This window comes from Populus trichocarpa, chromosome 17 (genome assembly GCF_000002775.5).
Source record: "Populus trichocarpa isolate Nisqually-1 chromosome 17, P.trichocarpa_v4.1, whole genome shotgun sequence".
Lineage (NCBI taxonomy): Eukaryota > Viridiplantae > Streptophyta > Magnoliopsida > Malpighiales > Salicaceae > Populus > Populus trichocarpa.
Window position 1 is genome coordinate 9646592 of NC_037301.2, and position 25680 is coordinate 9672271.

At 31.6% G+C, this 25680-nt stretch overlaps 2 protein-coding genes across 2 annotated transcripts; one reads left to right on the top strand and one right to left on the bottom strand.

Annotated features, from left to right (window-relative positions):
- The first annotated feature begins 5016 nt into the window (after positions 1 to 5016).
- Positions 5017 to 6756, top strand: LOC7482478 (amino acid transporter AVT1I). The gene is made up of 3 exons (XM_002323826.4): positions 5017 to 5330; positions 5434 to 6041; positions 6178 to 6756. Exons 1-3 carry the CDS (start codon positions 5162 to 5164, stop codon positions 6691 to 6693), a joined length of 1293 nt encoding a protein of 430 aa, XP_002323862.2. The 5' UTR covers positions 5017 to 5161; the 3' UTR covers positions 6694 to 6756.
- Positions 6757 to 16623: 9867 nt separating this feature from the next.
- LOC7495977 (ATP-dependent zinc metalloprotease FTSH 6, chloroplastic) lies at positions 16624 to 25661 on the bottom strand. Its single transcript, XM_002324024.4, has 6 exons — positions 24865 to 25661; positions 24151 to 24691; positions 23746 to 24059; positions 23321 to 23561; positions 22897 to 23214; positions 16624 to 18176 (listed from the first exon to the last, which is right to left on the bottom strand). The coding sequence occupies exons 1-6, from the start codon at positions 25464 to 25466 to the stop codon at positions 16719 to 16721; spliced, it is 3474 nt and encodes a 1157-aa protein (XP_002324060.4). The 5' UTR covers positions 25467 to 25661; the 3' UTR covers positions 16624 to 16718.
- Between the last annotated feature and the right edge of the window lie 19 nt (positions 25662 to 25680).

Below are 25680 nucleotides of genomic sequence, written 5' to 3' on the forward strand. Positions count from 1 at the left end.
GCCAGCCAAAAAGAGAAAAACACCCCCTTCCTCTAAGAAACCTGAAATCATGCATTCCTTCTTTTTTTTTTTATTAGTTCTTCAATAAACATGCAGGGCTAAACTCTTTTTCTTGGTTGCAAGGACACGGAAACCTTCGGATTTCAAGAACTGTGAGATTTATTTTACATTTTCTTTCTAGTTTATATAATGAATATGTTTGTTCTTCTATACTTATTTTTTCTATGATTGTTTATTTTAATTGCTAGAACGGACTCTAAGTTATTGTTGTAGACAATCTATTGTTAAGTTTGACATCAAAACTGGTGTTGTGGTATACGAACTTGTGAAGCAACTAAGTTTAAAAATTGTGGCGAATCTATGTTATTAATCTTAGGGAGAACATTAAATCAAATTAAACATAGACTGCGGACAGTTATGTTTTCTTAATTAATCAACTTATCTAGTTCTTAAGGGTGCCATTGAATTAAATTACTAGTGCATTAAATTACTAGTGTGGACATTATGGTTGTTTGATGGCTAGGTTTAGTTATACGGCGGATCCGTTAACTAACCAATGTTAAGAAGAGATAAATATTCAGAATATAAATTGATGTTTCGTTTCCATGATCAATTCTGATTTCTGTTGGTGGACGTTTACTTGTGACCAAGGTTTGTTCTCTTGATTATTTTCTGATTTTATTTAATTTTGCTTGATAGTTTTCTGTTTTCTTTTACTTTAACCTAGATAACTTCACAACCTCCTCCAGTTGCATATCATATAACATAAAAATCTGACTTGAATTTTCCTTGTGGAATCGACTATTTACTTGCTTTATACTATCTTGTGTCTTGTGTTTTAATTTAGAGTAATTAATTTGTGTGACTGTAATATCGCAACACTCATTTTAAATTAAATATTCAGTATGATTATTTTATACTTGTATGTTGTGATTTGAATTTTTTTTTTTTACTGTGGGCAAGTGCCCATATTTTCCACATTCGATGTCCGTATGCTTGTTCTCATAATTTACTACGATGCTAGGTCAAATTTTGTCCTGTGGCATTTGGCATTTTGCCTATGCTTCTGTATTCTTGTTTTTTAGTGCTACATCTAATCACGACTGCGACTCGAATAAAATTTGCCTCCGCTCCTTCCTGCCATCAATCGACACCGCATCCGAGGTGTTTTTTTTTTTTCTAAGTTAATGTGTATCTTCAGATTAATTTATGTATATTTCAATTAATTTTATAAATTTTAAAGTTAATAATTATATAAATTTTTTATAATTTTATAATTTATAAAACTTGAAATAATAATTTTTAAAAAATTAATTTAAAACTTAACGATTTAAATTGTACCTTTATAGTTATATCAAGGTGTCCTTTGATCCCACGTGTGGAAATCAGGAACATTTAAAAATAAAATACAGAAGAAAGCTCCGTTTCTGTCATTTGCTTTTATTTGGCACGGACATCAACACAAAAAATTAAATAAAATAAAGGACAGACCCATTCATACAACGACTGGGTAGCTGAACCTCTTTTTTTTTTCTTTCTCTTCATCTTTTAGATTATTTAATTTAAACTCAGATTAAAAAAATTAGATTGAGATATTTTTTTATAAGCTGAGCTGCTTTTGAATATATCAAATTAATTAAGTGGTGATTCTCATATAATTTTAATTTTAAACTTGAATTAAATAAGATATGAAATTAATAGATTTTAAGATTAACTTGCTAGATTTTTTTTATAACAATATTAAATAATTGTTTTTTACCTGTATATTTCTTATTATATTAAAAAAAAATATAATTAGACTAGCATTGTACCACAAGACCAAATAAGAGATATTAATTATCTATGTAGAGAATACAATGAAGATGGATTATCTTTTTATTCTGTGTATAAAATTTGTCATGTATTGCCATCATGATTAAGGAAAATATATTGGCAATTATTAATATCAACCTACATGTCTACATCTTTATGTAATTTTATTTTATTTTTTTAAATAGGCGAGGGGAAAGAGGAAGCATGATGGATAATTAAATACATTTAATAAAATTTATCAGTGTCGTTTACACTAAATAAGTCAGATCTCCCCTTACCAACTAATCTTAAAAAACAAAAGAACCTAACTCTTTGACTATTTGAATATTATTGATAGTTGTTGTTCATGTGGTACTAGACTTGTATACGGTTTTAATTTAAATTAGTTTTGATAATTAATGACTTAATTAAATCTAAATAATTTCATGAGTTATTATATATAATTTGATTAAGTCAGTTAAATTTGATTAGATTAAAATAAAAAAAATAAAATGATTTTATTTCGAACAACAAATATAATATATGGATTAACTTGAAGACCATTCACTTAACTCAATAACTTTATAATCTTAGCCCTATTATGAATCATCCTATATATATATATACACAATAAATCTATGAAGAAATCATGTATAAAAAATAGATTAAACTAGTTATTTACCCGAGCGAGGGTACTTTTTGAAATTTGTTTTTATGAGTTTCTTTTGCAATAAAATAGATATTTATACAAAAAGACTAAGATTTAATTTTTTCTAAGAAATATATATTTTATTAAACAAATTACTCATCTCTTATTAATGTATTGTTTTACCAAAATATTTTTTTTATTAGTTGCATTTTCTTTTAATAAAAAGAAAAGGTAATCAAAATAAGTTTTTTGAAAAACATTAATATTTTAAAAAAAGCAAAAAAAAATATGTTTTCAATATAAACTACATATTCTTGTTAATGAATTCGTTTTTAACAAAAATAAGTTTATAAGCATATTTTTTAAACTAAAAAACTAATCATGATATGAAAAGAACTTTTTTACAAATAAATAAATAAGATTGAAAATCATATTTGGATATTTTATATGCAATTGAAGGGGAAAAGATTAATATATATTATCTTTATTGAATACTCATTATCACAAATTCAAAAAAAACATTTGCATATTAATTTCATACATAATAATTAATGAATGATTTCTAATATTATAAAAAAAATGCTATGAAATTGAAAGGCAAAATTGAATGATATTTAAAGGAATAATATCTTAAATATAATTTGAATTATAATTAAAATTAATATTTTTAATTAAAATTAAAGAAAAAAATCAAGAAAAAACAAAACAAGGCCAAACGCTTAAACCTAGATTGTTGGACCCTTGTGCCAAACCCGATACGAGAAAGCCCAAGCACAGATAGATTTGCAAGGCTAGTTCTACGTGTCTAACCTTCTTTTTTGTTGTTTAACATATTGTCCACCATATTTTATTTTTTAAAAAATAAAATAAATTGATGATCCATTATCTATTGTGACAAACAACACTTCATCTATTGGTAAACTTTTCCAATGGTCAAAAACTCATAGTCTGAGTTTTTGGACATAAAAATCTTTTTTTAATTCTTTTTTTTTTACTTGAAAATACCTTTAAAAAACACCCTAACCTTACGGGAAGAGGAAGGTTGAGTGTCAGGTCATATATTAAATATTACCAATGAAATTATTTCGATGGTGACTCCATTGACCTTTCTATCGATACCAATGCCACATCACCGTATGGTTTGGCTTTTTGAATCCCACTGCAATTCTATCGGTAACTGCGTTTGTAAAAACTTACATACCATCACACTGTTTGATTTTTTTTATTCCTTCTATTTCGACTACGATTCCCTCGGTATATACCAACGATATATTTTCGTTGGTGTTTACCGATAAAGTTAGCAATGAAAAAATTAGTCGGTAAAGATCACCACAAAATACCGACGGAAAAAATCTGTCGGCGTTTCTGTTTATATTCACCAATTTTCCAGCAGTGAAGCACCTAAATGAACCAATTTTCAATCTTTAAAACTCTTAAATCAATAAAAAAATCAAAATTAAATAAAAAAATATTTTATGATCTCTGATATTTTTTCTTTTGCAAGATAAAAGTTTAACACTCATCTCTTCAAAGGTAATCTAATGACACTAAATTGACTTTTCTATATTGGGATGGTGCCAACTAACCATTTTCTCTCTTTTCTCACATTTGATAAGATATTTTTTCATTCTTATCTTAAAATTCAAGGATTGAAATGTAAAATAAACAAAGTTTAGGACTAAAATATAGAATCCTATAACTAAAGGGACTAAAAAGAGCAAATGGAGAATATGTGGATGAAAGTTAACTTTTTTTGCAAGTTTTAGAGAAACCCTGTTAGTTGTTTTCGTTTTTTATTTTGGTCCTTCTCTTAATATTTTTTAATATTACAAATTTAAGGTCTATTTAATGAAATTGGCCTCTGATTCAACTCCAAAACTCTTCTAAACACTTTGAACCGTTAATAAAATCCACCGAGAAGAGAACATCAACACATAAAATGTCACAAATATAATAGGATGAAATTAAAAATTAAAATTAAAATAATAATATTGTTCATTGAATAGTACCATCAACATTGAAAGAAAAGAAGAGACACATGACAATCAGTGAAACTCTTTACTCTCTTAGTTTGTTAGTATTGATATTAATGTAATTTGTAATTTTTTTAACAAAACACTAAAAATGTAGCTAAATCAATATAATCACACTTATAAAACATTATTAATTAGTTTATTTGGGAATGTGGTTTTTAAGAAAGTTTCCTATTAATTTTACCACAAAAATCATGTTTACTCACGTGCTTTTGATTACTTTTTCTTCGTCCTCGTTTTGCTCGACTCGTAAATAAACATGACTTCTGTCTTTATGTGATTTCTTATTTCTTCATATCCACTTGGTTGCAAGTATAAGATGAGAGAGAGCTGCGAGAAATGCATTATTTAAAGATTTCCTGAATCGCGATGGACTTATATATATATATATATATATATATATATATATATATATATATATATATATATATATATATATATATATATATATCTCTGTGAGGCACCTGGACTTGCAAAGGGAGAAAACTATTCCTAGGGAGGCACGTGCTAGTTGTTGAGCTTTTATTGGAAGTTCAAGCTAACAAATTAGCAACTCATAGATTTATAAAAAAAAAAAAAAAGAAGAAAAAAAGCAATCGTCTTAGGTTGCCATCTCTATCTCTAAGTCTCGCATTTTAACCTCTAGCCTCCCCTCCCTCCTCCCCCCTCTCTCTCTGCAGTCTGAAGCATGGAAAACATGTCTCGTGATGAACCATCGTTGACTGTGCCTCTCATTGTTGAGGAGAAACAAAGTCTAGGATGCAAACTTGAAGATGTGGAGACAAATTACAGTCATTCAACTACGGGGACCGCCTCTTCCTTCAAGACTGTTTTCCACGGACTAAATGCTTTGTCAGGTTTCACTCTTCAGTAAATGTGCTGCTTGTGATGTAGTGTGGTACACATCCCAAACTGAAGAGAATCTGGGTAACTGATTTTGCTCTCTGTTTGATTTTTCAGGGGTTGGGATCCTTTCGATCCCATATGCTCTATCGTCTGGAGGATGGTTGAGCTTGATTCTCCTCTTTGTTATCTCCTTCGCAGCCTTTTACTCGGGCTTACTGATCCAAAGATGCATGGATGTGGATTCAAATATCAGGACCTATCCTGATATAGGAGAGCGTGCTTTTGGATACAAGGGAAGACTTCTGGTTTCAGTTGTCATCTATGCAGAACTCTACCTAGTTGCAGCAGGATTCCTGATTCTTGAAGGGGATAATTTACAAAGATTATTTCCTGACATGGTGCTTGGAGTGGCAGGGTTTGAAATAGGTGCAAGACAAAGCTTTGTTATTTTTGTGGCCCTTATCATTTTGCCCACGGTTTGGTTGGATAACTTGAGCATTCTTTCTTATATCTCTGCCAGTGGGGTTTTAGCTTCGGTTATCATTCTGGTCTCAATTTTCTGGACTGGTGCATTTGATGGAATTGGGTTTAATCAAAAGGGAACATTAGTAAATTGGCATGGAATACCTAATGCGGTAAGCTTGTATGCCTTCTGTTACTGTGCACATCCAGTCTTCCCTACCCTGTACACTTCTATGAAAAACAAGCGCCAGTTCTCTAACGTAAGTAACCATCATGAGTTACTTCCTCAAAAAATTTGCTTTGAAGTCAAAATTCCATTGCTTTTCATTTGAATGTTCAACTAGTGCTTCAACTCTTTGGAGTTAATGAATCTTACTTGACCACTTCTAATTGCAGGTTTTGATTGTGTGCTTTATTCTATGCACCTTAAGCTACGCATCAATGGCAGCTCTGGGTTACTTGATGTTCGGATCAAACGTTCAGTCACAGATAACATTAAGCCTTCCAACTCATAATTTCAGCTCAAGACTGGCAATATACACCACTCTGGTCAATCCAATAGCCAAATACGCGCTGATGGTGACACCAATAGTGAAAGTTACCAAAAACTGGTTTCCATTGAACTGCAATAACAGGCCATTTAGCCTCTTCATCAGTACGGCTTTTGTGATAAGCAATGTCATGGTAGCCCTCTCTGTCCCTTTCTTCGGTGATCTCATGTCGCTGGTCGGGGCATTCTTAAGTATGACAGCTTCTACTGTACTTCCATGTTTATGTTACATGAAGATTTCAAGAACTTATAGAAGATTCGGATTTGAAATGGTGGTATTAGTGAGCGTAGTGCTACTGGGCATTGCAGTTGTAGTATTTGGTACTTACTCCTCTATCTTGCAGATAATAGGGCACTTGTAACTAGATGCATCCAAGTACGTTTCTCCTTGGTAATGAAAATAAATGGTGTTGTGGTATTATATATATGCAGTTCACATTTACTCTATTTTAATGTTGGTATCAGTTTATAATTTTGTTGGAAGGATGAAATAATGTTCGTTATTCAGATTTTGTGACGAAGACGAAGGTGAAATGAAAGGAGGTTATTGCTGCCCAGCTGGGATTTAGAATAAAAATATATCATTCTTGTTCTTATCTTCTGTGTAAATATCCTCCCTTTAAAGATAAGAATTGTTAAAATAAGATTGTTTTTCATAAATAAAAAAAAATGATGCCTCCGAAACAGATTTTTTTTTTATGGATGACAGCATTTGTAACTTTTTTGTACGGTGAAATATCCTATGAAAACACATTTGAATGCTCTAAAATCAAGTTTACTTTGTTAATGATTATGAATGTTGAACTTCACATCAAAAAAAATATCATTGGAGGGATTTTAGAATAAAAATTATTCTTTCGTTTAAGGGACTTTTTTGAAATCAATAACTTTGAAAGATATCCGATTTATCAAACATGTAGAGGTTAAAATAGTTTTTCCCCAATAATTTTTTGAAATTTAATTTTAAAAAAGAAATGCTCGAGTAATTTCAAGAAGATGTATATTCTTCCTCTCTGCTAATCTATTTTGTTGGGGAGTATTAACACAAGATGATTGGTGAATAATCCATTTCTTTTCAAAGTATGATGATAAAATTTGATTAAAGTAATCCCTAGCATTATCGGTTCTAATACCCTTAATGCTAACCCCAAATTGATTTTTTGTCATATTTGTAAAGATTGAAAAGATATGACCCATATTGAATTTTCTTTTAAGAAGGTAAATTCAAGTCATTCGGGTGCAATTATTAATAAACATCACAAATCATTTTGCTCCTGAAATATTAGAGATTTTATATGGTCCCATATATCATAGTGAATTATAGTAAATGGAGACAAAGATCTTGAATCATTTAGAGGAAAAGACACTCTATAGTGCTTTGCAAACTCATAAATTTCACAATAAAATTGTTCAACATTAAGATTTTTAAATAAAGACAAAAACATTTTCTTAAGAGTCTTAAATGATGGATGCCTTAAATGACGATGATGATTCCAAATATCATCTTTATTAGAATTGACTGAAATGAAGGATAGAGAAAAAAGGTTACTACTGCTACTTTGTATTCCAAATACGTACAACCCATCCTTGACTCTAGCTTGCCCAATCGTCCTCCCCGTAGATAGGCATTGAAATATGCAGTGATCAAGAAAGAAAGTTACACTACAATTTAGATCCTTAATTATTTTACAAATAGATAAAAAATTGATAGCAAGTTTAGGAACATGTAACACTTTTTTAAAAGAGAGTGATGGACTAAGAGAGATTATTCCTTGGCCTGCAACTATGGTTAGGGATCCATCAACCACTGTGATTTTTTTATTGCCATGACAGGTTGATAGGATATGAAAGAACCCGCAGAATAAGTTATGTGATTTGTTGCACTTGAGTCATTGACCCAGGTGCTAGAATAGCCTTTATTTGAGGTACTAAAACATGAGAAATTAGAATGTTACCATTTTGAGCAAGAGAGCATGGCCTAGATGGTTTCTCTATTGTGTTGAGTAAGGTCCTTAGGCATTCAATCTCCTCTTTATTGAGCCCCCAATTTCTAGTATGTTGAACTCACGGGCTGACTCTTTAGAATTTGTCAAGTGTGCTTGTCCTTTTGAATGGTTCCATTTGTACCCTTCATTTTGCCCCATCCTTGGTGGTTTTCCATGGAGTTTCCGCATTTCTCCTTTGTATAACCTGTTTTCTTGCAGTAATTACAAAACTGGTCATCTTTAGAGAATTTTTCCTTTCATTCTTCACCATTTTTGCAACATTCATGGCATCACTTGGGTTCATGCTATTGGTTATCATCATAGTTGATCCTTCAGTATTAGGAACATTAAGCATCATAATTCTCCTCTCTTCTTCAGCCCTTATCAATGAGAATACCTTATTAAATGAAGGAAGAGATTCTTTCCTAAGTATCTGGATTCGTACTTGGTCAAACTCTATATTGAAACCTGCAAGAAATTCAAAGATCTTCTATCTTTCCATATAATTCTTTTGAATTACAACATCTTTAATGCATTGCATGTTAAAGTCTTAATAATAATCTAACTCCAACCAGAAATCTTTCATAGTGTTGTAATATTCAATAACCATCATAGTACCTTTTTTGGTCATTGAAAGTTTCATCTTAAACTCATAGATTAACGCAACATCCTTTACTTTGAAATAGATTTGTCTCACTGCTTCCCAAATATCATTTGATGTGGTTAGAAACATGTAAAGACCACAAACCTCCGATATCATAGAGTTCTATAACCACGACATAATCATGGAGTCTTCTGGACTAGGAGGACTGTCCATAAAATGGTTGATCTTTCCCTTCCATTTCAGAAAATTTTTCATTATTTATGATCACTTCAAATAGTTTCTTTCATTTAGTCGATAAGACAATTGTAAATTTTGGAGTTCCCCTGATGTTTGGTTGATTTAGGTTTTTTTGTGGTGTTTTCAAACATGATTTAGAATTGAACAAGTTTACTAGGTTAGACAACAAGAAACGACATGGAAGAGTAGGATAGGAAGGTTTTTTCAATCTAGCTTTGATACCATATGAAGAATTATTGTCTACTTATTTCTCATTACTGCAGTAGGAATTCATGAATATATACAACATCTATGAGTCTATTTTAGGATAGTTCTATAATTGTTATTAACTACACTTAAATAGAAATTACTACCAAATTCTATTTCTATAGAAAAAGATATCTGACTTTTTATTTTTATATCCTACAAATCAAGTCCAATCAATCAGAATTTTCAACAGCAATAATCAAATTCATTATCTATGTAGTTTAATCATACAAATTGCTATTGTTTTTAATTGTATTTTTTTTTTGAAATTTTTACTTTCAATTTATTATTTTTTTTTAAAGAAGAGGTCATGTTAAAATTTGACTCCTTAACTTTGGGATATTTAGCTATTTACTAAGGCATCTTTAACATTATTATTAAGTACGAAACTAAAATTCATGGGTTTTTAAGTGTAGCGAGCACTGTTCACAAACTCACATAACATAGTGGACCAACTGTGCATTTTTTAGTTTTTCATTTTAGTCCTCAAAATTTCAAAATTTAATTTTGAGCAATTTGATTCTAAATAAAGGCCAATTGTTTTTCATTTCTTAGTCAATGAAGGAATTGGAAGAAGAGGGACTAGAATAAAAAAGACGCCAAACATAGATGACATGACAGATAATTTAGGGAAAATACATTTAGATCCTCAAACTTTAAAAATAACACAAATTATATAATTTTGGTCCCTTTAAATTGTAAAAAAATCAATTTTGGTATAAAATTTTATTTTTATTATTTTTCAGTCATTGGTTAGAAAGAGGAGAAAGAGATGGGTCGCTATATTCTAGCGATGAGGGAGAAATTCATCGTTCAAGCCATTTCTAACCACCAAAATGGATTTGTTTTGTGTTCACAGGTTCCATGAGATGAGAAGGGCTTGATAGTGGTTATTTAGAGCTTCAATGTTTCATAAAAAATAGATTTAAGCCGAGAATGATAAATCTAACCCGGTTTGATTTCAGGTTTTTGGCCCTTTTTCGGGTATTTTGAGTTGATGAATTGGTTTTTGTGTGTTCTGGGAATGTTGGTGAGGTGTTTATGGGTTGAAATAACTTAAAAATACTCAAAATCTAACCATAAGAGGGGCTGCCTCGATTTTCCAGCCACCATCTAGGCTTGCAGATGACATGCCATTTGCTTTTGCAGGTGACGTGTCGCCTGTGTATTTTTTTTTTTTTGCAAAAATAAATAGGGTTGTTCGCCCCTTGAGAAAAAAAATAACCAAGCCCAGACGCACGGGCCTGGTCTTGAACGCCTGCCCATGCGCCTGGTTTTATTTTAGTTTTTTCCCTCTATATATATATAATTAAGTATAAATTTAAGAGAAAAATATTATTTAACCCGTTTGATTTCATAACCTAGATCACAAATTTGATAAGTTAAATCACGACACTCGGACTATTTTTTGTAATTTTACTTTTTTATTTTTTTAAGTAATTTTTAAATTTATGTTTTAATTAATATCACTCATATTGAATTTTTTTTATTTGCTTATTTAATGTTTTTTGGATAGAGATCTTTTAAAAAAATTATTTTATGTGTGTTTAATTTTTTATGCAATTTTTATGATTCATTTATAATTTTTTTAAAAAAAAATTTTGTATAGATGAACCTTATTTTTTAAAATAAAAAATATTTTTAAAAAATATTTCTAATATGTGCAGCCTTATATAATATTGTTTTTCCTTTTATTTTATTGAAATAATAATTTAATGTGTGTGTCAATTTCTATTATCATTTAATTTGATAAAAAAATATTTTGATTAACAAGATTTAGTAAACACAACCAAGTAAATTTTTATTCTGCAAGATTAAATATCTTGATCTACACCTATCTTTGATTTTTCCAGTTTTATTTTTAGTTAGCGTTAATGATTTTTTTACTTTATTAGCACACATAGTTTTCGATATATATATATATATATATATATATATATATATATATATATATATATATATAAATTTTACTTGCAATTCAAATTTTTTTTCAGCTGCACAAATACATCAAAAAAATCTACATATATAATTTTTTTAATAAAAAATAAAAATATCTAATTCCATGCATAGCACAAGTAATCTAACAATTCTAATCTATGAAATGTTGATTGCGTAAACCGGTAGGTAACCTCTTCTTGTTTGTAGTTTGGTTGGCCTTCACTAGCCACCCTTTTTCTTGTTTTTTTCATTCCCATTCCTTTGAAAGTGGAATACACTTAATAAAGAACTGGAAAAGAGTCCTGAATCAACTCATCTGCCTTAGCAGCTAAAGGCGGCTAGAAGAGGATTGAAATTGTGTCTTCCACATCACCATTGGAGCCAAAAAAACAACGAAATTTTATCTACAAATCTTTATCTGACCACATTATATATCCTTAAAAAATGCCCCAGCAATTTGGATTGCAGGAGTTGCAGACAATTCAAGACTCGCTGACCTATCTATCTGGCGACGACTCTTATCATCAAGGGCATTCAAGAGCCTTGTATTGGTTTCTGGATTTGTTCATTCAACAAAAAATAGAAAAAGAACAACAAAACAACAAAAGGAGAAGACTTATTCCAAAATCTACGCTACTAATAGGATTTTCATTCATCGTTTCTAGTGTTTCACTTTGCCTAGGTCTTCTGGGCAGCCAGCTCATTTTCTAGCTGTCTAGAGACATTATCATTGCTTTCCAAGCCACTTCTGTTTTGATGTCTTATCTCTATATAATGAGCAATGAACAGGTAACTCGCCGCAAAATATTCTTTTAAATTGGTTGACTAAAGTTTATACTAAGAATTTGGTGGTGTTTAAAAAGGTGTTGGACAAATCTTCAACTTGAGATTGTGTTTTGCAAACCTTCTCTCTCTTAAAAGATAAAGTTATACAATCAATTTGATGATATTAAAGGCCAAAGTTTTTATTGGTCAATAGCTTTAAACGATGAGTTATACATTATATTATAACAAAAGCTAAAATGTGTAGAAAAATAATTGTAGATTGAAAGAGCTTTTAGTGTGAATTATGTGTTTGACAAGATAAAGTTATATATTATATTATAACAAAAGCTAAAATGTGTGGAAAAATCACTGTAGATCAAGAAATTTTTTATTGTGGATTATAATAGTGATTTCACTTTTAATTTCTAGTCTTTTTGCGAGAGGATAAATGTTTCTTCGACTTTCTTCTAAAGGGGGATTCAGGTTTTTCTAATTTTCAAGTACAGTTAAATAACACTTTTAGCCTCATAAAAGACAAAAAAAAAAAAACCTTGTCTTTGGGGGTATTTTTGTATTTTTACATGAGTATTTTGTGTAATTAAGAGGACAATATGGGTGTTTTAGTATTTTCACTTGGGTTCAGACCCAAGCGCCTGGGCCTGGCAACCATGCCAGACCCATGTGCCTAGGCCTTGCTAGACCTATATGCTTGGGCCTTGCAATGATGCTAAACTCGCGCACCTAGGTTTGTCAGATCCGCACGCTTGGGTCAAAAAAATTAAAATTTTAAAAAAATATGATTGGATTGCAAAAACAAACACTGCTTCATTCAAGTAAGATTTTTCATTCATATGCAGTAGAACTTAACTGCAAACTCTTTTTTGTTTGTGTAACTTATTTTATAAATTTGTTATATTCGAAGAGGAAAGAATGGAAAAAAATGTTGAGTTCTAAGTGATTTATTTCAAGTCTTCAAAAATAAACTTTTATTTTTTTGTATGCATTGTGGATGAAAATATTAATTTTATGTTTCCATCCAAGTGTTGGACAGTTTTTTAAAGGGTTCATACTTTTTTTAAATTTGAGATGTTGCATGATTTGATTATCAAAGTTTGTTATAAGAAGAGTTTATTTTACATTATAACTTTTAGTATATATAACAATTTGAAATATATGATTATAAGAGAAAACTTTTCAATTGATATATTATATTGTGGGAAAAGAAAATATTGTATATGTAAAAAACTTATTGTCCTTTGAACTATCTTAATTTGTGCAATTTTGTAGATGATTTCTTCACTAAAATTAGAGGTTAATAAAAAAAAATGAGTGAATTTTAGGGATGCGTGTGGTTAATGTTCCAAAATACAATAAAGAAATATAGAAAAGATAAAAATATATTTTGTTAAAAAGACAAAGATGAAAATAAAAAATAAATATGTTTTTAGAATAATTATAAGTGAATTCCTATATATATTAAAATCACATGGGTCTGACATGCTTGCTAGGCCTAGGTGCTTGGGTTATCTCAGACCTAGGCACGGGTCTGGCATGGTTGTCATACCCAGGCGAGTGGTTCTGGCTTTTCTCTTAACAATACATTAGAAGTCTACAAGGAATTATTAGTTAAATATCTTGAGACCATTAAACACATTTGCATGAGTATTTTGGTCCTCAACAAAACCATTATCTTTGGCTGGCTCACGAAAATTATGTAAATTCTAGGCGCCAGACCTAAGGTACTTGGGTCTAGCAACCACGCCAAGCCCAAGACACTTGGGTCTGGCAACCATGTCAGCCTAAGAGCCTTAGATCTGACAATCATACCAAACCTAAGCTATCTGGATCTAGCAACCATGTTTTAGTCTGGCAATCAAAAAAGTTATATGGGTCTGACATGGTTGCCATGCCCAGGTGCTTGGTCCTAGAATGGGTGTCAGACCCAAACACTTGGGTAAAAAATAAAATTTAAAAATAATAGTGTAAAAGCGAACCTAAATTTATATTTTGAAATTTTAAGGATCAATTAATTGGTTTTATTGAACAAGAGAAGAAGGGAATAAGTTATAATTAATGCTATCAAGCTCATTTTTGTTGTTTAATCATAGTTATTAGACCTGGGACTCGGGTGACCTAGCAAAACCCGATAGAGACCTGTTTTGTTTTTTCAAATATGTATTTCCCCTAGCTAGAGACCTCTTTTTTTTTTTTTTTTTATCTTTTTCAGTTGGTTACTAACCCATATCAAAGTTCACTATATAAATACTAGAAGAATGTTTTATTTTTTCAATGTGAGATTTGAAGCCCATTAATATATATACTCTATGTTCATAAAAAAAAAGTTGTGTTTTCTTAATATGGGATAAAAAAAATTTTTTGTTTAACTACCTCAACTTAATAAGATAAGATAATATCTTTTCAATGTAGGATAAAAAAAACTTTTTGAAATGATCTTTTAGTTTATATCCACATTGATTGTTTCTTAATTATTTCATATAAAATATTAAAACCTTATTTTTTTAATTTTTCCGGGTTGACCCGGGTTAACCTAGGTAACCCAGGACCCGACTTCTTGGCTGGGTCAACCCCCGGGTCGGGTTTGATAACTATGGTCTAGTATGGTTGGGTTTGCCTTGGTTGTTAGGCCAAGAGCATGGGTTTGACATAGTTGTTAAGCTAGTGAGTTTGACATGGTTGCCAAACCTAAGCTTCTTGGGTCTGGTAACCCTATGCAGGTATACTGTAGACCAAGACAAAATCCATTATAGACTTGCACAGTGGATTTTTCAAGCTCTGAAGGCTTGAGATGGGCTAATGTTGTCTTTTCATATAAAGTTTAATTATCATTTTGCTTTTTGATTGAAAAAAATTAAAGATTTATTTTTTGGTATTTCAATATTTTTCATAAGCTTATTTGTCATTAAACATTTGAGCGAGGGTATGGTATTCTTTTCATGTTTATTTGCAAAATAAAAATATTACTCCACCCCCAAGGTTAAAAAAATTAAAACCTGTCGTCTAGGGGTTTTTTGACCTTTCACAAACTGTTAAATAGTTAAAATACATCTTTAGCATTGAAAAAAACAAAAACTAAGCTTTGCATATAGGGGTATTTTTATTCTTTCACACTGTTTTTTGTGTAATTTTTTATAATCATAGGGGGCGTTTTGATATTTTGATATTGTTTTATTATTTTAAAATAAAAAGCTGCATCGGACCCATGTTTACTTGGTTCTGACAAACAAGTCCAACCTAAATTACTTAGTTGCCAGACCCAAATAAATTGGTTTTGGCATGGCTGTGAGCCCCTAAATTAGGTATGGCATGAAATTTAAATAGAAATCACGAATATCTTTAAAGAAACCTCATTTGCAACATAAATCCACATAAAACATTCATACAAACATAATAAAAAGTTGAAAAACTAAATAAGTTGTATAATAAAACTAAACACATATAATACAATATTGTTAAAAAATATAAAAATAATGTTGTCATTGGTGAAAAATCACCGATGACTACCCATTAAATAAATGTTTTTTTTTTTTTTGCATTGAGTTTGATTAAAAAAATATAAAAAATAAAAATTTATAAAAAAAGAGAGAATAAAAAAGAGGGAAAAGATAAATTTCTATTGAAAAAATAAAAAATTCATAAACATAAAAAATAAACTATTTCAATAGAAAGATATGATTTGAATTTAAATCTAAAATGCTAAATTAGATTTTGTGATGATTTGTTATTTATAAATAATTTCTGAACTTGAATTTTTATTTAGGATACTTCAAAGATAGTTTAAATATATATATATATATATATATATATATATATATATATATATAAGTCTTAACATTTTAATTATCACCTGCTTAGATTCTGATAAGCACTATACTTAATCCATATATGAAATTTATATATATAAAAAATTAAATAGATTTGGACTCGAACCTAGACACACCTAAACAAAGCTACTCAAAGCTCTTGGATCTGATATTGGTCCAGACCTAATGTTTTTGTGTCTGACATAGTTGACAAACCCAAAATGTTTAAAACATTTATATATATATATATATAAAATGCGTAATGAACAGGTAACTTGACTTGCACTCACCGAAAAATATTCTTTTAAATTGGTTGGCTAAAGTTTATACTAAGAATTTGGTGGTGATTAGAAAGGTGTTCGAGAAATCTTCAACCTGAGATTGTGTTTTACAAACCTTCTCTCTCTTAAAAGATAAAGTTATACAATCAATTTGATGATATTAAAGGCCAAAGTTTTTATTGGTCAATAGCTTAAAACGGTGTTTGACTAATCTGCTACTTGAAAATATGTTTTATTACCTTTTTTCACGTAAATCTAACAGGAAGTGGTGACAAATATAATCTAGCTAATTTATCAATCTTCTCGCTAGTGAAAAGGCAGTTCAACTGGAAACCATATTACCAAAATCAAGATCTTTGCACTCAACAAATTGAAAGGGAAATGTATGGAAACAAATAAAAATGGCTAAAATATGTAATGATGAATGGAAATTTCATATGCAACTATGCAAGTGCTAGTCAAGGTCGCAAAATCCTCCAATGGAATAAATGACATGACAAGCAATACTGATTACAGGGAGTTTACCATTTTCATGTTCAAGTTCAGTCCATCTAGAAGCAGTTCGATACTTTCATGATCATCTTTTGAACAGCCAGAAAAGAACTGATGGATTGAGCCCTCTAAAACAATGCAACTCTCGCCACCTATCTTCTTCAAACCACCATCTCTCATAGTCCTCCGCACATTTGTTGCCGTTTCCCACATCCCAGCATCAGCATACATGTTTGCAATTATCACAAAGTTCTCACTCCTCCTGGGCTCTAGTTCAAGCAACTTCTTTCTTACCTTATCTACTAAGCCATCACTGACATTAGCATTGTGAATATTGCATGCACTGAGCAATGTCCTCCACAAAATTGGGTCAGGCTGGAAAGGTACGTCCATTAAAAAGTTATAAGCCTCTTCAAGATTCCCAGCACGACCCAGGATATCAACCATGGCACCATAATGTATGACCATTGGTCTAATTCCATGCCTGTGTTCCATTTCATAAAAGTACCGAAACCCCTCATCAACCAAACCAGCATGACTGCAAGCACAGAGAACCCCTAGGAATGTGACATAATTTGGGCAAATAGAAACACTCTCTTTCATCTTGAGAAAAAGCTCAAGCCCTTCTTTTCCAAATCCATGTTGAGCTAGTCCCAAAATCATTGCACTCCAAGTCCAAACATTCTTCTTCTCCATTCTATCGAAAACTAGCTTAGCGTAACCAAGATCTCCGCTTTTTGCATACATGTCAACAAGGGCAGTGCCCAATTGACAATTCAATGTCATCCCCCTTTCAATCACTTGAGAATGAATCCATCTCCCTAAGCTCAAGTTCCCTATTTGTGCGCAGAGGGAAAGCATAATCACCATTGTCGTCTCATTAGGCTCAAACCCAAAGTCCTTCATTTTAACAAAATTCCAAATTGCATCTCCTAACCATAAATTCTGAACACAAGCAGTAATCACCGAATTCCACGAAACGATACTCCTTACAGGCATTTCATCAAACACTTTACATGCATCCCAAATCCTCTTACAAGACCCATATAAGTGAACCAAATTGTTGTTAACATAAACATCGCAATCTAAACCAAACTTAAAAATATCCGCATGTACTTGTTTCCCTTCTTCAAGTGCCAAGCAAGTAGCACATGCCTTCAAAACAAAAGGGAAGGTAAAGTTATTGGGTCCAACTCCTTCTTTTCGCATTCTATGAAACACCCGTATGGCATTTTTCGGTGCATCACCCGAGGCGTAGCCTCTAATGAGGAAATTCCAAGGAGGCAGTGAGTCAAGTGAATTGTATAGAAGGGAATGGGCATAACTGAGGTGTTTAGAGGGAGATAAGGAACAGAATCTTATGAGTTCAGTTAAAAGATTGGTGTCTTGTTGAAGACCAGAGACTAGGATCTGTGCATGGATTTGAGAGACATGTTTGACTGAAGATGAGAGTTTCAGTAGAGAGATGCAATGGTTCTTTTTGGACAGGAGTTTTGAATTGCTGTTAACGGTTCTTGGGACTGGAAGTCGAACCATGCATACATTGCTTTAAAGTCTTGGGTTTGGGAATTCCTCGCATCATGTCCTCTTTTCATCCTCACTACTGTTATATTTGCGTTTACTTAAGTAGCATTTAGGCGTACGAGAGGATTGAAATCTGATATAAGTTGTTTTTTAAATTAATTTTTGTTTAGAAATATATTAAAATAATATTTTTTAAAAATTATTTTTGATATTAGTATATTAAAAATTTAAAAAATCAAAAAAAATTAATTTAAAATAAAAAAATTAATTTTTTTCAAAAATATTTTTAAAACACAAAAACAAACAACTATTTATAAATTAAGAGAGTACTACATCCAATCTTGAAGGCCCAGAGTTTGCTTCCCATAAATCACTAGTTCGAGTGTTACAAATCTTAGGGTTACTGGAAGTTTACGTGGTTGTTAACTTCAAGGTCTCGAGAGATTAATCGAGATACGCGTAAACTGGTTCGAATACCTACAATTAAAAAAAAAAAAAAAACAGAGAGCACTACACTCTCTGGGTCTACATCAACATACAAGTGACTGTCTTCTTCATCTTCAAGAAATGATAACATCTTCAATTTAAAAGCATCATAAAAACCTCATAGCCTTAGTTATCTCGAATTTGAAATTCCTTCATGTCAACATCCAATACTTGTTTACACATCTATGCACGATGTATAGTCGGTGTCATAGTTTTTCGACGCATGTGTTGCTCCCACATGATGAAATTTGGCATTTTGTGTCTTGCAAATAATTAATTAAAGATTAAATAAAGGTTAAACGAAGTTAATTAATAGAAGAGAAGAGAATATTTCAAAAGACAAAATAGGGTTTAGAAGATTCCTTTTTAATTAATAGGTAACTCAATTTATTTTATTTCGTGTTTGATTTTGTTCATTGTAATTATTTTGTAGAGAGGGAGAGAAGAAAACATGAGAAGCCGAGAAGACAATGTGATTTGTGTTGCATTATAAACCTTATGATGTACACATGTCATGATGCATGGTCAGATTAATTTCATGTAAATAACAAATATTAAAATCTGACACTTTTTTTCGTTCTAACATTAACAAATAACATTCAACTTTTAACATATATTAGTTTGTAAATAAATAAAAAAAAACTTGACAAATGATTACTTACTAGGTAAGAAAATAATTAAGATAAATATCTTCAATTATTTTCTAATTCACAAAAAGAAAAAATCAAGAAATTAATCGAAGAACAATCATTTAATTAATTTATATATCAAATAATAAATCATTATTTCCACAACATCAACATATATCATTAGATTTTTGGTAATTTGAGCATTAATACATTATTAACAAGTTAAGAGTTCTATCTCTACATAGTTCGAATTTTAGTGGATGTTCCCAAATATAAGTAGACTTATAAGTAGGGTTCAAGAAAGAACAATTTCTTGGTACATAATTACCAGGTAATTTTGATATTTTTAATTTTTAATTTTTAATTTTAATACTATATATATATATATAATTATAATATATTTTATTTAATTTAAGGGGGTGTTTGACTTTCTAAAAAACATGAATAAAATAAATTCACCTAAGCAAATATAAAGCATACTATTAACAACATATTAAAAAATATGGTTAAATCACTATAGTTATACTCATACTGTTATTCACTATAATAGTATTTTGTATTATTTTTTTGTTTAGTTTATTTCTCACCCTTCAACAAACTATTTTTTTTATTTAGGTTTTTACTTTTTAATTTCATCATTCAATATTAAGTTGTTTATAAAATATATACCAGTTTTATGGATTTAATATTTTTTTTTAATTTCAACCTTTAACATTAAATTTGTTGGAAGTGAGGTTTCATAATTTTTGTTATTTTCTTTTTATAAATTTATCTTTATTTCATGACCTAAGTCGTCGGTTTAAAAGGTTAACCCGAGTTTATATGGGTTGTTTCTTTTGGGCTGCTTTTACTAATTGTTTTTTTTTTTAATTTCATCCTTCAACATTAGGTTAGTTGGAAATAGGGTTTTATATTTTTTTTTTATTTACTGTCTATGAAGTTATCTCGATCTCATAACCAAGGTTGACTTTATTTATTTTTTTGGGTTCGTTTTTAATTGATTTTTTTTAATTTCACCATCCAACAACTCAATTTTCTTGTTTTTTTTCATACTTAAGATTTTTTTTTTAATTTTATCCTTCAATATTAAGTTGTTTGGGAATTAAGCTTTATTATGTTTTTCAATTTGCTTTATGTGGAGTTATTTTAGTCTCATGGATTTAATTTTTTTTTTCCTCTCAATTTCAACCTTCAACATTGGATCTATTGAAAATGTAGCTTCATAACTTTTTTATATTATCTTTTTATGAAGTTATCATGGTCTCATAATCCAAGTCGTGAGTTTAACAAGTTAGCCCGAGTTGATTTAAGTTTTTTTTTGTTATTTTTTTATTGATTTTTTTTATTATATCCTTCAACATTGGGCTAATTAAAAATTGGACCTTGATTTTTTTTTTTTCAATTTAATTTCATGAGGTTATCCCAATTTCATGACCAGAATCATGAGTTTGGAGGTTTAACTCGGGTTGACTCAAGTTAATATTTAATATTTTTTGTTCTTTTTTAATTTAATATTTTTTCAATTTTGTTTCGAACATTGGATTGATTAAAAATTGTCCTTCAAAATTTATTTTAATTTGTTTTCTATAGGTTTAACACAATCTTATGATCTAGGTCGCATATTTAACAGGTTAACCCGAGTCAATCAAAAATGTTGTAGTCTCAATATTTTTAAAAAATATCATTCAATATGTCACTGTATTAATGTTTAAAAAATATGTCATTCAATATTAATCATATTTTGAGTTCATGATTACTTTTTTTTTAATTAGAAAACATGCAAGTAGTTCTTAGACTTTTTTTTACATTAAAAAAATTAATCTGACTCTTAGGGCAACGCAAACCAATGATCAAGTATCTATTGAACTGGTGAAAGTTCTCATTTACTAAGGGTCCGTTTGTTTTATGTAAAATATTTTACAAATAAAAAATATTTTACAAATAAAAAATATTTTACATGAAAAATATTTTACTATATAATGTTTTACATGTAAAATATTTTCTCATAAAATATTTGGCTTGAAAAATATTTTTTACATAAAATATTTTACATGAAAATATTTTTCAATGGTGTTGGTTGTGAGATGGTGGAGGTGGTTGTGGAGGAGAAGGTGGTGGTGAGATGGTGGTGATAACATGGCAGTGATGGTGAAGGAGGTTGTTGTGGCGGTAGTGAAATGCTGATAATGGTCGTACATGAAAGTGATGTGAAAAAGGTGTTTATGAGGTGGTAGTGAAAGAAGAGGTGGTGGTGAGATAACAGTGATAATGAAAGAGGTGGTAGTGAGATGTTCATAGTGGTGGTAAAAGAGGAGGTGATGATGAGATGGTGGTAGTGATAGTGCATGGTGATGATAGTAGTAAGATGATGATAATGGTGGAGGAGGTGATCGTGGAGAAGGTGATGGTGACATAGTGGTAGTAGTGATGGTGTTGGTAGTATTAAGATGACGACAGTGGTGAAGGAGGTGGTCGTGGTAATGGTGGAAGAGAAGGTGGTAGTGAGATGGTGGTGATGATAATGATAGTAGTAAGATGACGACAGTGGTTAAAGAGATGGTGATGAGATGATGATGGTGGTTGAAATAGTTAGATAATATTATATGTGGATTACTATTTAACAGAACTTTATGAACTAAAAATATTTTTTAATTAATAAACTAAATTTGAATGTTAATTGTAAAATATTTTTCATTAACCAATTTTCTTGTAAAATATTTTCATGAAACAAACACAGGAAAGTATTTTCTAAAAAATATTTTTCAACAAACACATGAAAATCTAAAAAATATTTTCCTGCAAAATATTTAACATGAAACAGACCTTTAAGCCTCACAAATTTATCTCGACTTACATTTCCATGTGAAAAAAATATGGAATAATCAATTGGATCCATCAACTAAAAAATCAATAACTTTTTGTCCATTTATCTCCGTTCATATATATATATATATATATATATATATATATATATAATGGTACAGTCACACTTGTCCCTTGGATTTAACCTATGCAGACAATTTAGCTAATCATCTGGACAATCCTATTTGCTAATGGGCATTCTCTAAGTCGACAGTCCATGTAAAGTTATGACTCTTTCCCTTTTCAAGGAAGTCTAGTGTCGGCACACACTACAAGGTGGTGTTATGACCTCCAAGAAGTTAGTATAATAACTTTCTTGTCAATAGCTAGCTATGTAAGTATAACATCAACCTTTCTTACCAATCACATGTGGTCGCTAACCTTTTCTACTAACATCCACAACACTTAAACTCTCGTTCTTTTGGTTATATATTCTCGCTTCTTGAATCAAAGATTTCCTTATTTTTGAATAAGAGATTTGCTTTTGCAGGGGAGAAGCAGCCGTGGAAAGCACATCTCAAGTTTTCACGACTTCATCAACGGGGAACACTTCTTTGCTTTGCAACGGGAATGCTACCATCAGGACGAGAGGTCACTGGCATGCACATTTTGAATACAAGCCTTACACTTCTTACTATAATTTTATGTGCTACATTATCCAAGTAATTATGCTAGGCATTAATCAATTCTCTTACAGGGGTTCTATCTATTTTATCAACATGAATATCTGTGAATTCAGACAAGATTGCCCTGAACTCATCCCCAGAGAGGGTTTCCTTTTCTAGCAGCACCTCCACTAGTTTATCAATGGCCTCCCTATTGTTCCTTATATGTTCCTTAGCAATCTCATATGCTCTTTCAATTATGTTTCGCACTGATGAATCGATATCTTCTGCGAGTTTCTCTGACATGGAGTTTCTAGCTAGCATCCTTAGCACCACATCACTGCTCTGTGCTGCTGGATCGGTCAGTGCCCATGGTCCGAGCTCAGACATGCCAAACATTGTTACCATCTGCAGGAAAATAATTTATCAATCCAAGTTAGATAAGTTTCCCTTTCGTTTTATGATCTGTAAATTTGAGTGATCTGTTTAGTAATCTTAGTTTGTTATGACTTACCTGTTTAGCAATTTGAGTGATCTGTTGCAGGTCCCCTGCTGCACCAGTTGTGATTTCTGATTCACCAAAAATCACTTCCTCTGCTGCTCTTCCTCCAAGTCCTCCAACTATCCTAGAAAATAGCTGTTGCTTGGAAATGAGAGTCGGATCCTCACCTGGTATGAACCACGTTAGACCACGAGCTTGCCCCCGGGGAATTAGAGTGACTTTCTGCACCAGGTCATGTCCGGGTGTCAATGTCCTGTGTATGGAAAAGTATATAGAAGATATAAGTAACCTCATATCATAAGTGATTCTCATCAACATATTTGTATGAAACAAGTTACGGACGAATGATGTTCCCAGATAGAATCGGCTAGAAAAAAACAGGAAAGAAAAGGAAATACGATTAGAGCGCTTGTACTAAATCTTGTTTGATGACTTACGCGCAAACAGCGTGCCCAACTTCATGGTAAGCCACCAAAGTTTTGCACTTTCCATCAGTCATCTTGGTTCCCTCCATGCCTGCCACGATTCGATCGATTGAATCATCAATCTCTTTCAGGGTGATCTTGTATTTGCCTCTCCTACCAGCAAGAATTGCCGCTTCATTCATTAGGTTAGCCAAGTCTGCACCACTGAATCCTGGCGTCCTCATGGCAATAACGCTCAGAGAGACCCCTTTGTCCAGCTTCTTGTTTTTGCTATGCACGTTTAATATCTCCTCCCTTCCTCTCACATCTGGTAGCCCAACTGTGACCTACATATGCAAGCAACAAAACTTTCTTTGAACCTAATTCATAGAGGCTTCTCATGCTAAGCATCTTGATTAATAAGAAACGATAGCTTACCTGCCTATCAAATCTTCCTGGCCTAAGCAAAGCAGAATCAAGAATTTCAGGTCGGTTTGTAGCAGCAATAACAATCACTCCACTATTACCACTAAAACCATCCATTTCAGTAAGTAATTGATTCAGTGTCTGCTCCCTCTCATCATTTCCTCCACCAATTCCTGTCCCTCTCTGCCTCCCGACAGCATCTATCTCATCGATAAAAACTATGCATGGTGAGTTCGCCTTAGCCTTGTTGAACAAGTCCCTAACTCTTGAAGCCCCTACACCAACAAACATCTCAATAAACTCTGATCCTGACAGAGAAAAGAAAGGAACGCCTGCTTCTCCAGCTATTGCTTTAGCTAGCAAGGTTTTTCCAGTTCCTGGAGGTCCTACTAACAGAACTCCCTTAGGAATCCTTGCACCTACTGCAGCAAACTTCTCTGGAGTTTTTAAAAATTCCACAATTTCTTGAAAATCTTGCTTTGCTTCGTCAACTCCAGCAACATCATCAAATGTCACTCCAGTATTAGGCTCGATCTGGAATTTGGCTTTGCTCCTGTTTTTGAACATTTAGCACATAGTTATTTTATCAAGTCATCATATATGATATCCTTCTGGTATCTAATGCATGTTTTTAACGTCATGAAAACCAGAAAAAAAACAGGATTATGACATTAAGAACATGTGAGAACTAGCTATACATATTTGGAAAATATATATATACTGTACCTTCCTAGTCCAAATGGCAAGCCGGGACCTCCGGGGGTGTTGGTAGATGATGTCCTTAACAACAAAGAGCCGAGCAATATCAATGGAAAGGCCAAGTTTCCCAACGAGTCAAGTAGAGCAGCTGTCCAGTTCGGCTCTGTTGGGTGAGCAGCAAAATCAACATTCTTCTCTTCTAGTTTCCTCAACAACTCTTGTGGCAGTCCTGGTAACTGGATTTTGACCCTCTGGATCTTTTCAAGTGTGGGATTAAAAATCTCAGCTATTGCTACCGTCCCATTCTCAAACAAGTCCACTTTTCTTACAGCACCTTCATCTAAGTACTCAAAGAATCTGGAGTAAGACATTCTACTTGAAGTTGAAGTAACTGGACTCTCTGGCTCTGCAGCTCTTGCAGGCTTAGCAACAGAGAGTCCTTCACTTAAGAGTACTACAGAAGTGGCATTAAGTAGTTCTCTCTTACTAAGTTTGATATCTAGGACTAGGGGTGTTTTGAGAGATGGGCTGTCTCTGTTAGTGCTTTTAGGAATCTGGACATCATTTGCAAGGTCCTGAGATTTGCAAATGGGAATGTGGGGGAGAGAAAGAGATAGAGCGGGTGCCATGTTTCCTTGTTCAACCTTTCAACTCGTGAGAAACTCAGAAATGGTGGCGTACTGCTGCTTTGGTTGGAGGGAAATGTTGATGGATGACTTGTTTAAAGAAGGAGAACATGGGATGTTTCCAGCACTTCAACTCGGCCATTGTTTGAGTGGGATATTTGTAGTTTAGTCTTACATTCATGAAAGGTCTAGAAAGAGGTCAGAGCTTATGTTCGAG